The sequence below is a fragment of the Elephantulus edwardii genome, unplaced genomic scaffold, assembly GCF_000299155.1.
Source record: "Elephantulus edwardii isolate Elephantulus edwardi_28Jun2011 unplaced genomic scaffold, EleEdw1.0 scaffold00158, whole genome shotgun sequence".
NCBI lineage: Eukaryota > Metazoa > Chordata > Mammalia > Macroscelidea > Macroscelididae > Elephantulus > Elephantulus edwardii.
In genome coordinates, this window is record NW_006399908.1 from 1,322,472 (window position 1) to 1,335,522 (window position 13,051).

The 13,051-nt window shown below is 39.4% G+C and overlaps 1 protein-coding gene across 1 annotated transcript in view; it reads right to left on the reverse strand.

The window, feature by feature from the left end:
- The window catches only part of ATR (ataxia telangiectasia and Rad3 related), a 161,723-nt gene that overhangs the window by 96,768 nt on the left and 51,904 nt on the right, over window positions 1–13,051 (reverse strand). The window contains exons 19-22 of the mRNA XM_006895105.1: window positions 11,214–11,357; window positions 10,033–10,126; window positions 8,844–8,969; window positions 2,195–2,401 (exon numbers count right to left, since the gene is read on the reverse strand). Of these exons, the coding sequence (XP_006895167.1) occupies window positions 2,195–2,401; window positions 8,844–8,969; window positions 10,033–10,126; window positions 11,214–11,357 (571 nt within the window). The remainder of the gene's footprint in view (window positions 1–2,194; window positions 2,402–8,843; window positions 8,970–10,032; window positions 10,127–11,213; window positions 11,358–13,051) is intronic.

Genomic DNA, 13,051 nt, shown 5'->3' on the forward strand with positions numbered 1-13,051 from the left:
CTGTAATGATCACTAAACATTCTCTCTGAACCTAACCTATCATTCATAGCTCTGCCTCAGTGCTGTCCTCCTGCTACGTATGCACCCAACTATCCACTATAGATTAGATTATCATCCCTGGCCCAATTCAAAACTAGACCTCAACCAGAGCTGTCCTATTTCACTCTTCATACAAAAACAGGGCCTGGTTTTTTATTAGAAGCCCTCTCAAACAATTGCTCCAGATATGGCCTTCAAACATTACACATTATCCAAAAAAGCCATCAAATCCTTTCCCCCAAACTTCCTCCCACTCTCAATCATCAAACCTATTGCCCTAGACCACATACCAATGTCACAAACCACCCCTCCCCACCTTCACTTATGTCTGTCTAGACAATCTTCCCTTCCTTGAAAAATTCTCCTATGCAAAGTTCTTATCCCAATCCCATCTTCTTTTTTTTTATTTTTATTTATTTGTTTGCTCTTTTTATGTGTGTACCGTCAAATTGGATCTGACTGGTACAGGAGGCGATTGTTCCTCCTTCTTCAGCACAGCATCTGGTGGATTTGAACCGCCCACCTCTACGATTGCAGTGCAGTTTCCTGCCACTAGGCCACCAGAGCTCGCCCCATCTTCTTTTCTAACCAACTCATTCATAGTCCACAACCACATCACCCCAACCTACCCCATATACCAAACTTTATGCAGAATAACATTATCAGACTTCCCCCTAACTCATTCTGCCCTCTGCTTAGGAAAAAGCCCAGTTCTTCTCTTTCATCACTTAATATAAACTCCCTACAACCTCAAGGTTGGCACTGCCTGCTGTTCTGCTGTTACAAACTGCCCTGTCTATTTGTCTCTTTCTATATCACCCAACAAAAATACTGCTCACCAAAAATAATCTCTTCAGCCTCTAACTCCAGCATATTTAGTTACATTTTTCAGGTCTTATGAACAGAAATCAACACAGACCAGATTCAGCTTCTGTTCAAAGTCAACTACTAAAGATGCCTGAAAGCAAGCAGCAGTCTCTTCTTCGCCTGTGGAAACAGCATCTTCTCCTGTCTGCCAACCAACTGGACGGGAGCACGCACACTAGCTTATCTACTTCCCCCTGTTTCATTCACAACCAACTCTGAATTAATACCTATTCTCCTAACCCAAAACCTTAGACACAAATGGGCAATTGTGGGATTCTTCCCGTTAGTGTCTGGCCTGGGAAAAATAACAGGAGTGGACACAGGCACAGCAGGCCTGAAGTCTCCTTAGGAAGTCTTTTAAAAACTCTCCAAAAGCCACCAGACTATATTGCAACTCAGCATACTGCAGTGTAAGACCAGAAATTACACCTTGGCTACAACTTTTTAGTCATATTCTTCATAACTCTTGCTCCCTGCTTCATAAATCTCTTCCAGAAATTTTTAATGGACCGCCTCACTGCCATCTCCCGAGCCACTGCCCAAGAACACGTGAAAGCGATGTTCCTCCTCCAGTCCTTACAGGAAACCAACACCAGGCCCCAATTCAGCAGGAAGCAGCCAGAGATAACTACGCCCCTATCCATTATATTCCTTTAGGGTCTGAAATGAAGGAAGAATATGGCAGCTGCCCCACCACCCCCAAGCTTGATCACTTCCTGAAAAATTTGGTAACACCTAAGCTGGTCATATCCAAGACCAGACGAGACAATGGACCTGTTAAGAGTCTAAGCTTGATTAAAAAAGCTAAAGCCTAACTTAATTAACATGTCAAATGAGAAGTACTATCTTAGTCCTCCCCAAGACTCCAATAAAAAGAAAACCCCCTCAAACTGCCTGCATGCCATTTTGATCCTGTCCACATGCTGTGTGGCCAGGTCACGTGGCGTCTCCCTCAGACTGTGCAATCAAGGCCTGTTCATTTATGGGGACCAATTTCTTCCTTCATTTCTCTCCCTCACACCCTCATGCTCTTTTTTTACATCTAACAGCAAATACTTCTCATCATTAGATTGGGAAGCCTTTATTTTTAAAAGAGCACAAATAAAATTGGGTCCAGACTTTGGTACTTTTAGCTGACTTTGTCATATTTTCAAATAATAAACTCAGAAGTTACCCATATTGTGTTTTAGAAGAAGTTATGACTAAAGATAATCTGAAAGCTCTTAATAAATGAAATACAGAAAGCACAGAGAACTTTTTCTTGACATTCTAAATTATCACTACTTACCACAAACGTAAAATCTTTTCCTTGGGTTTCCGTTGTTGAAAAATCTAGTCGACCTGGATCTATTGCTCCCAATTCCCCTAAACATTCCCCACACAACAGTCGAGCTTGTGAGTTTGCATCCTGGCAACCTTTCAAAAGCACTGTCACCAACTGTGAAATAACAGGTTCCACTGTTTCACTGTCAGTTGCATATTTTATCAATTCTTCCTACAACAAAAATAGAAAAAAAACTTGGTTATCATGTTAACAAAGCAAAGCAAAGAGTAAGAAACATGTTCCTATCAATCGATACCAAAAAGATCTTTCACAATGTTCAATATCCCTTCCAAATTAAAATACTGAACAAAATAGGATTAGAAGGAAATTTCCTCAACATAGTGAAAAGTATATATGCAAAACCAAGAGCCAACATCATTCTCCAGAAAGACTAAAGGCATTCCATGGGTGAACAGGAATCAGACAAGGTAGCCCAGTATCACCTCTCCTATTCAGTATTGTATTTTAAATCCTTGCTAGGGCAATAAAACAAGAGAAGGAAAAAGAGGGATCCAAATTGGCAAAAAGGAGGTAAAACTGTCTTTAGAGACTGAGTTAACTGACTCAGCACAATGTTCTCTAGACTCTTCCATGTTGTACAGCATTTTACAAAATCACTGTTTCTTAGTGATCCATAGTATTCCACTGTGTGAATGTACTACAATTTGTTTAACCATTCGTTTGCTCACAGACATCCAGGCTCTATTTTCTTGCTCTTGCGAATAACACTGCTATGAACACTGGTATACATATCTCCATTGGTGTCTTAGTTCTAAGTTCCTTGGGATATATTCCCAACAGTGGAATAGCTGGGTCATATGGTATTTCTATATTCACCTTTTTTTAAAAAAAAAAAAATCTAAATTTATTTTAATGAAAGTTTTCAGAGACTTTGGATTTCCATTCATTCATTGTTACACTTTTCTCCCTGCTCACCCCTCACCCCAGTTCACTTTTCTTTTTGAAAAGTAAAAGAAAAAATTCTTTCATTGTTATTCAATCCCTCCCCCCAAGTCCACTCCACTATGCCACCTTCGTTCTAGACTCCTTTCATAACATCTAACCATATATCCCTTTTAAGCTGTTCTCTCCCTCATCTGTTTCAATGCAGTATACATTATTTATCCCATCTTTCTCTCTCTCCCCAACCCCTATGTCAGTCCTCTTTTATAACAGTGGCATTATGTTGTATTTGTCTTTTTGTGACTGAGATATTTCACTCAGCATAAGGTCCTCCAGGATCACTCATTTTGTCTATCTCATGAGTTCCTTGTTTTTCAATGCCGCCTAATATTCCACTGTGTGAATATACCAGAGATTGTCTATCCATTTTTTTGTTGACGGGCACTTGGGTTGTTTTCAACTCTTTGCTATTGTGAATAAAGCCGTGATAAACATAGGTGTGCATGCAGCTTTTTAAGGAAATGCCAAACTGCCTTCCAGAGAGGCTGTACCATTTTACAACCCCACCATCCAAACGTGAGTTCCAACTCTCCACATCTTCTACATTTACTGCTTGCTGTTCTATTAAACATTGCTACCGAGGAGATACATCTCATTACTGCTTTGATTTGCATGTCTCTATTAAGGATTCTGAGCATTTCTTAATATGTCTGTTGGTCATCTGAGTGTATTCCTTTGTGAAAGGACTTCTCATTTCTTTTGCCCATTTCGTTACTGGGTTATCTCTGCCTTTTGTTACGAAGACTCTCCAGCAGTCTGTAAACTTTTACTATGAAACCTTTGTCTAAGATGTCCTTGATTTTTCCCAGTCTGTAGATTTTTTTATCACCCTTTTGGGGTGAAAAAGTTTTTGATGTACACAGAGACTAATTTTTAGAAGGTCCCGTTTGCTGATTTTATCTTCTCCTGGTTTTGCATTTCCAGATATCTGAGGGCTGGACAGTGAATAAGGATGGCAGTAGAAACAGCGACGGTTTTGCGTTATCAGAGAAGAGTACTGAAAGCATGGACTGCAAATGGACTGCAGTACTGAACAAAGAGATAAGTCCTGTACAAAGTACATTTGGAGGCAAAGATGGCAAAGCTTCATGTCTCATACATTGGACATATTGTTGTTGCTGTTATGTGCCATCGATTTGCTTGCCACTCACAGTGACCCCATGTAAAATAAGCCCTAAAATCTGTTTTATTCTGTGCCAACTTTACTGTCTCTGACACACTAATCCCCATGACCCCAATCACTGAGTCAATCCATCCCGAGGGTCTTATCTTGCGCTGTCCCTTCACCCTTCCAAGCATGACATACCCCTCCAAGGACTGGTCCCTCCTTACAACACACCCAGAGTATGTCAGACAAAGCCTCAGAATTCTTGCCTCCATGGAGCAGCCTGCCTTCACCCTTTCCAGGACAAGCCTGTTTGTTCTCCTGCTATGTTGTTGTTGTTATGTGCCGTCGAGTCGTTTCCGACTCATAGCGACCCTATGCACAACAGCTCTAAACCCTGCTCTATCCTGCGCCAACCGCACCGCCTCTGACAAACCCATCCCGATTACCCCAGTCACCGAATCAATCCATCTCATAGAGGGTCTTCCCCTCCTGTGCTGTCCCTCCACCCTCCCAAGCGTGATGTCCCTCTCCAAGGACCCATCCCTCCTGGCAACATGTCCAAAGTATGTCGGACGAAGCCCCAGAATCTTTGCCTCCAAGGAGTAGCTTGGTTTAATCCTCTCCAAGATGAATCTGTTTGTTTTCCTGGCAGTCCATGGTACATTCAGTACCCTTCTCCAGCACCACAGCTCAAAAGCATCCACTCTCCTTCTGTCCTCCCTAGTCATTGTCCAACTCTCTGATGCATTAACAGACGATTGCAAATACCATGACCTGTATCAGGCGCACCTTAGTCTCCAGAGAGACACTGTTGCTCCTGAGTACCTTTGAGAGGTCCCTAACAGCAGACTTTCCCATCACGATACGCTTTTTGATTTCCTGACTGCTGGTACGAAGAGTGTTGACTGTGGAGCCGAGTAAACTGAAGCTGTGAACACTCTCAATCTCTTCATCATCCATCCTGACGCTGCTAATTGGTCCAGTGGCGAGAATCTTTGTCTTCTTGACGTTGAGCCTTAGTCCATACTGAAGACTGCAGTCCTTGACCCTTCGCAGCAAGTGCATGAGGTCCTCCTCAGTTTCAGCAAGCAAGGTTGTGTCAACTGCATAACGGAGATTGTTAATAGATCTTCCACCAATCCTGATGCCACAATTCTCTTCATAGAGCCCAGCCTCTCGGATAATCTGCTCTGCATACATGTTGAAAAGGTATGGAGACAGGATGCATCCCTGGCATACACCCTTCCCAATTTTGAACCATGCAGTGTTACCCTGCTCTGTTCTGACTACTGCCTCTTGGTCCAAGTATAGGTTTCGTATTAGCACAATTAAATGTTCTGGGATTCCCATTCTTCTCAGAGTCAGCCACAGTTTATTATGATCCACACAGTCAAATGCCTTTGCATAAATCAATGAAACACAGATAGACATTCTTCTGGTATTCCTTGCTTTCAGCCAAGATCCATCTAACATCAGCAACGATATCCCTAGTACCACGACCCCTTCTAAACCCAGCCTGGACTTCCGGAAGTTCTCTGCTGATGTGCTGTTCTAATAGTTTTTGGATGATCTTCAGTAGACTCTTGCTTGCATGTGAAATCAATGACACTGTTCTGTAGTTTCCACACTCAGTTGGGTCACCTTTCTTTGGAATGGGAACAAATGTAGATCTCTTCCAGTCAGTTGGCCAAGTGGTTGTTCTCCAGATTTCTTGGCACAACTTAGTGAGCACATCCAGGGCAACATCTGTTATCTGAAATACTTCAATTGGTATACCATCTATTCCTGGGGCCTTATTTTTTGCTATTTCCTTCAAAGCAGCTTGAACTTCTTCCTTCATCACCATAGGCTCTTGCTCATATGTTATTTCTTTAAATTCCTCTGTATCTGCCAATTCCTTTCTATATAATGACTCAGTATATTCCTTCCATCTTCTTTTAATACTTCCTGGATCATTTAATATTCTGCCCAAAGCATCCTTGATTACAGCAACTCCAGGTTTGAATCTGTTCTTCAGTTCCTTGAGCTTAAGAAATGCTGAGCGAGTTCGGCCCTTTTGATTTTCTGACTCTAGCTCCTTGCACATTTCATTGTAGTATTTTGCTTTGTCATTCCGAGCAGACTTTTGGAATCTTCTGTTCAGCAGCTCTTTAGTATCTTGAATTCTTCCTTGTGCTTTGGCTTCTCTACACTCCAGTGCAATCTTCAGAGTTTCTTCTGACATCCATTTTGGTCTTTTTGGTCTGTTATGTTGTTAGGAGGGGCTATTCCTTGGAAAGGAACATAATGCTTGGAAAGGTGGAAACGATCAGTGAAAGACAGGAATTCCCTCAACAAGATGGACCAACCCAGTGACCACAGCAATGGGTTAGACTATGTGAGAGATGATGAAGATGGCACAAGACAGGGCTCAGATCTGTTGTTCATAGGGATGGTGAGCATCATATTCAATTCAACACATAACAATAATAACATATTCAATCATGGGAGCTCTAGTAGTCTAGTGGGTAAGGAGTTCCAGTGTCAACCCAAAGTCATGCAGTTCAAATCCACCAGCAGCAGAGAGGGAGAAATGCAATTTCTAGCCTTTGAAAACCTGCTGGAAGGTTTTCTGAGTTACTTCTGACTAGAGAGCTCACAATAATATCATATTACATTAAGAAGAGACTCTTTTCAGTGTGTCAAGGATGTGTCCTGTCTTGACACCTTTTCAATATATATGTGTAACAGATCATTTGAGAGGATGGACTTCATGAGGAGCAATGTGGCATCAGGACTGGAGGAAGACTCATCAACAACCTACATTATGCAGATGACACAACCTTGCTTGCTGAAACTAAGGAGAACCTAGAGCAGTGGCTGCAGAAGGTCAAGGACTGTCATATTCAATATGGATTGAAGCGTAACATCAAGAAGACAAAGATTCTCACCACTGGCCCAGTTGGCAGCACCATGATAGATGGAGAAGAGATTGAGGTTGTTAACAACTACAGTTTGGCTCCACGATCAAAACTCTTGGCTCTAACCATTAGGAGTCAAAAGATGAATTGTACTAGGAAAATCTGCTGTCTGGGATCTCTCTAGAATACTGAGAAGCAAGGATGTCAGTCTAGAGACTAAGGTGTGCCTAATCCAGGACATGGTCTTCACAATTACTTGCCATGCCTCAGAGAGCTGGACAATGATTCAGGATGACAGAAGAATTTATGCTTTTGAGCTGTGGTACTGGAGAAGAGTCTTGAACACACCATGGACAGCCAAGAAAACAAAATAGGTTTGTCTCATAGAGAGTGAAACCAAGCTTCTTCTTGGAGGCTAGGATTTTTCTTCCTTCTTTATTAATTTATTCCTTTTTTTATTGGTTTGCATCCAATAATTCATATACATTGTGTTTCATTCATGTATATTGTGTTTTATATAATCTTTCATTTGCATTATGTTTCATATACTCATTCATATACATTGTATTACATAAATTACTTATGATCTTAAAAAAAAAGAAAAAGAGAGAGAGAGATTCTTTTACGTTACCAAAAACCCAATAATAGACAAGCAAAGGGTAGTTAAGAGTTATCACAGGACAAAGAGTGAGTCTTTAATATTGATCACATAAACTTCATAAGTAAAAAGTAATAGAAACCTAAGTCTGAGGAGCTCTGAGACTCCCCTCATCTAGTAGAACCATCCCAACCCAACATCAAGTGCTATGCCACGTTGGCTTATACCCGTCACAGCCATGTTCTCACTGTTATCACATACACTTAAATAAACACATGCTTCTATTATGAGAGTAAACAAAAGCCAATTCTGTGACCCATGGGCATTTTAGGCGCTCATATCCTACCGTATCACCTGGGCTCTTGATATACAAAAATGAGAAACTCATTAAATTTTTCTAATTTATAAACTTATACCAGTTTCCACTCAGTGAGCTCCAGTGTTTTAAATGACTATGATCTTTCAGAAGCACATCCTCAGGACCTTCTTCCGAAGCACCTCTGAGTGAATTCTAACCACCAACCTTAGGGTTGTGGTAGCTCTGTGGGTACCTCAGGATCTGAGATTTTAAATATGAGTCCTCACTGGCATCAAAGCTAGGGATAAACTGTGCCAAGGAACAGGATCAAGCTCCCTAGACATTTGAAAAAATAAACATAGAAATTTAGCTTCATGAAAACCCACTAAGAGAGCTGATGTAATTAAAATATAAAACTGCAAGACTACTGGCATTTTGTATGACAGATATTCACAGAAAATCATGTGAGAAGTAAAATGAGGCTACATAAACATTTACGTAAGTAAGATGCAACAATCTAAACTTAACAGTTAAGTAATTACTTTTCAAAATACAAGTGTATTTTCCTAATCTTTGGTGTTTAGTCTCATAGGACATTACTGATTCTCAGTCAGATCTGAGGAGTTAGAAAAAATACAACATCACTTTTCATTGAATTTACTAAGTCCCAAAGAAGAATGTCAAATTTTCATTTTTCCTTTAAACTTTCAATCTTTCTTCTTTGTAATTTTATTATTTTAGCATACCTGGTTTTTATACAAGGTTTCCTTCAGGCTGGTAAGAGCATGAATACGAACATCTACGTTTTCATGTTGAATAGCTTTCATGGAGAGCTGAAGAGTTGTTTGAAGGTCAGTACTCTCAGAAGTTTCCTATACAAACAGCATAGAGAAAGACTTCATTTTTATTTAAGATAAAAAGCAAAGATAGATTTGAAAGTTACCTCCCAAAGATAGAGTGGACATTCTATCTTGGAAAGGCAATGTGGAGGAGGCCGAAAGATACCTAAGTAACTAACAATTACATGAACTATTTCTGAAGGCCTTAAGTTGTTATGTGTCAACGAATCACCTGTGACTCATAGGGACCCTTTGTATATATAACAGCCCTAAACCCTGCTCTATCCCATGCCAATCTTACTGTCTCTGACAACCCTTCCCCCATTACCCCAGTCACTGAATCAATCCACTTCATTGAGGATCTTTTCCTCTTGTACAGTCCCTCCACCCCCGCCCAAGCATGATGTCCCTGTCCAAGGACTGGTCCCTCCTTGCAACATGTCCAAAGTATGTCAGACAAAGCTTCAGAATCCTTGCCTCCAAGGAGCAGCCTGGTTTCACCCTCTCCAGTACGAACCTATTTGTTGTTCTCTTAGCAGTCCACAGTATATTTAATACTCTTCTCCAGCACCACAGCTCAAAGGCATCAATTTTCCTCCTATCATCCCTAGTCACTGCCCGGCTTTCTGATTCATAGCATATAATTTAAACACTATCCCAATTAAGAGATGTTTAAAAAAGAATAACATTTCCATTTCTTATTTCATGTAGTACACAGTCCAGTCTAACATCTTTAATAAAGGAAATTTTTGATTTCAAATAAATAAGAATTCACTTATTTGAAAGAATTTTCTCTTGAAGTATAAATTTCTTAACTTACAAAGGGTCACATAACATCCCTGAATGAGGCTGATGAGTTAGGCAAATAATTTAGTCTTTTTTTTCCCTAACTTTAATGGTAAAGGGAAGCAGCAGGGGCTGGAAGGAGGATTGATGAATTCTTCAGATCAACTCTGGACTAATTATCTAGTCATCAAGAATTAACCAGCAAAATATTAACTCTAAATATAATTCTTTTTTTTTCTTTTCTAGATATAATTCTAAAGGCTCTCTACTAATTGTTTTAGAACCTGGAAACAAATAAGAAATTAAATACCTTTCTGTATTCCTGGAGAACTGCCTTTATTGTTTTTAGTTCTGGATGATCAGGTAAAAAATATATTTCATGAAGAAAGTCTTGCACAGCATCCCTAATTATGTGAAAGAAAAATAATTATTTGCAAGTAATAAGAATATGAAAAATGTAAAACAGAGATGAAAACCGGTATGAATTTAATTCACACAGGTCTGTTGTTGTTATGTGCCGTTGAGTCGCTTGTGACTCATAGCAACCCTATGTACAACAGCCCTAAACTCTGCTCTGTCCTGTGCCAATCGCACTGTCTCTGACACTCCCATTCCAATTATCCCAGTCACCGAATCAATCCACCTCATAGAGGGCCTTCCTCTCCTGCACCGTCCCTCCACCCTCCCAAGCATGATGTCCCTCTCCAAGGACCAGTCTCTCCTCACAACATGTCCAAAGTATGTCAGACAGAGCCTCAGAATCCTTGCCTCCAAGGAGCCACCCGGTTTAGCCTTTTCCAGGACAAATCTGTTTGTTTTCCTAGCAGTCCATGGTATTCTCAATACTCTTCTCCAGCACCACAGCTCAAAGGCATCAATTCTCCTTCTATCCTCCTTGGTCATTGTCCAACTCTCTGATGCATAACAAGTGATTGCGAAGACCATAGCCATGGATTCTACAATTGGAGTTGGAGCCATTCAAATTTTATTGTATTAATCTGTTAACCAGGTTTTTCTTTTCCTTAAGCTTTTATCCTCTAATTGCCCTAGAGATGCAAAGATACTAGTAGCGGATTATTGGCATGCAAAGTATTCTTTGCATCTCTAGGGCAATTAGAGGATAAAAGCTTAAGGAAAAAAACCTGGTTAAAAGATTAATACAATAAAATTTGAATGGCTCCAACTCCAATTGTAGAATCCATGTAAATAACACTCTTAATATTTTTTCAGACTACTCAACTGCCCTTTAACTATGAGAAGTTAAACTCAGAATTACACAACAGGTGAAAAACAACTTCAATTGCGTATTATTTTAACTAAACCATGCCTAAAATGATGCTATTCCTATTAGCTCAATTTCTGCTAACTTAAATTACACCAATTATTTTTATTTACTGATGAATTCAAAATTGAAAATAATTAGAAAATAAACCTTGAGACAGAAAAACACACTAACAAGACTACCTTTATTATTCATTTCAGTTACCATACCTATTTTCAATGATGAGGTAGTAGAATATAGCTGCCGTTTCTTTAGGCTGGATGTGTATGAGAGGTAACAAAGCTACTATCACGTGACTGAGAAGGGAGCCCAGACAAGTGTGATCCAGGCAACGAACAAAGCAGTCCCAAGCTCTGTGTGAAAAGAAGTCATAAAAATTAACAGTCACATCATCGATTTATTTATAAAGTCCCATCAGTAACAAACTAGCTAAAATTAAAAGTATACATGTAGACATTACAAGGCAAACATAAAAAAAAGGAAAATGAAATAAAGATCAACAGTATACGCTCAGAGTTGACTTTAGAATATTTTAAGTCAAAAAAGCAAAGTGAAAATAGTTTACATACTACATCTAAAGAAATGAAAATATGAGTAACTTATGTATGTATAAGAGTGTGTACATTTGTTTATAATCGTAAAAAGGAAGGATAAAAGCGAATGTAAAGAGATAAATATAGGAATAAGGAACAGAAGTTAGAGTATCCTGAAGAGTAATTATATCTGTGCCTCTTATACAGATTTTAACTTACAACTATATAAATGTCACATATGCTCCTTAATTAAATAGAGAAATCAAAGCTGTTTAAAATATTAAACAAATAGAAGCAACCGAATCTAAGTGAATAATCAAATTGGTTTCATTATCTATATCTAAAATAGTATTTCATATTACTTTAAAAGTATTTAAAATATCTTCAGCAAGATTTCACTTGCATGTGATATTAATGACATTGATAATTTCCAGATTCTGTTGAATCACCTATTGTGGGAAAAGAAATCAATATGAATCTCTTCCAATTAACTGCCATCCAAATGTCTTGGCATAGCCTTTTAAGTACATGCAGGCCTACGTCTGTCTGTCAGAACATGTAAACTGGTATTCCATTCATTGTTGGGGATTTATTTTTGGCAAAACCTTCATGGCAGCTTGAACCTTCTTCCTTCAATCCTCACTACTTGTTGATCAGATGTGATTTACAAAAATGATTCTGTGTCAATTAGTTTTTGCTTCAGTGACTGTGTATTCCTTTCACCTTCTTTAGATGCTTCCTGCATTAATCAAGATTTTTCCCATAGCATCCTTGAGTACTGCAACTTGACACTTGAATTTATGAGTTCTTTTAGTTTAAGAAACCCCAAATTAAGTCCTTCCTTCTTTTATTTTCTAACTCTAGCTCTTTGCACGTTTTGTTATAATACTTCTGCTTTGTCTACTAAAGCTGCCTTCTGAAATCTTTTATCTCTTTTAATTTAGCACTGTTTCCTTTGTTCTGGCCATTCAACATTCTAGTGCAATTTTGAAGCGTCTCTTCTGATTCATTTTGGTTTTTCTTTCTCCCCATCTTTGTAATGACCTTTTGCTTTCTTCATGGATATCTCTGATGGCATCCCACAACTCCTTTGTTCTTTGATCATTAATATTCAAAGCCTCAAACCTATGCTTGAGATGGTTTTTAAGTTCAGGTGGGCTACACTATAGATTGTATTCTGTTTCTTGTGGACTTGTTAGCCTCAGTTTGAACTTGCACATCAGGTATTGATGGTCTGTTCCACACTTAGCACCTGGCCTGGTTCTGACTGACACTGAGCTTCTCTGATGATTCTTTAAATCCCCAGGGAGTTCTAGTGACACAGCCCATAGCAGGTTGTGCTGCTAACCCCAAGGTCTGAAGTCTCCAGCTGCTGGAATCCATCCTCGTCAGCAAGAAGACAGTTTCCTCCCATTGAGACTTACAGCCTGAGAAACACAACAGAGGGCTCTTATGAGGCAGGACTGTCTAGATAGCAGCGAGATTGAGAGTTGAAAGAATTACTAGTTATTTAT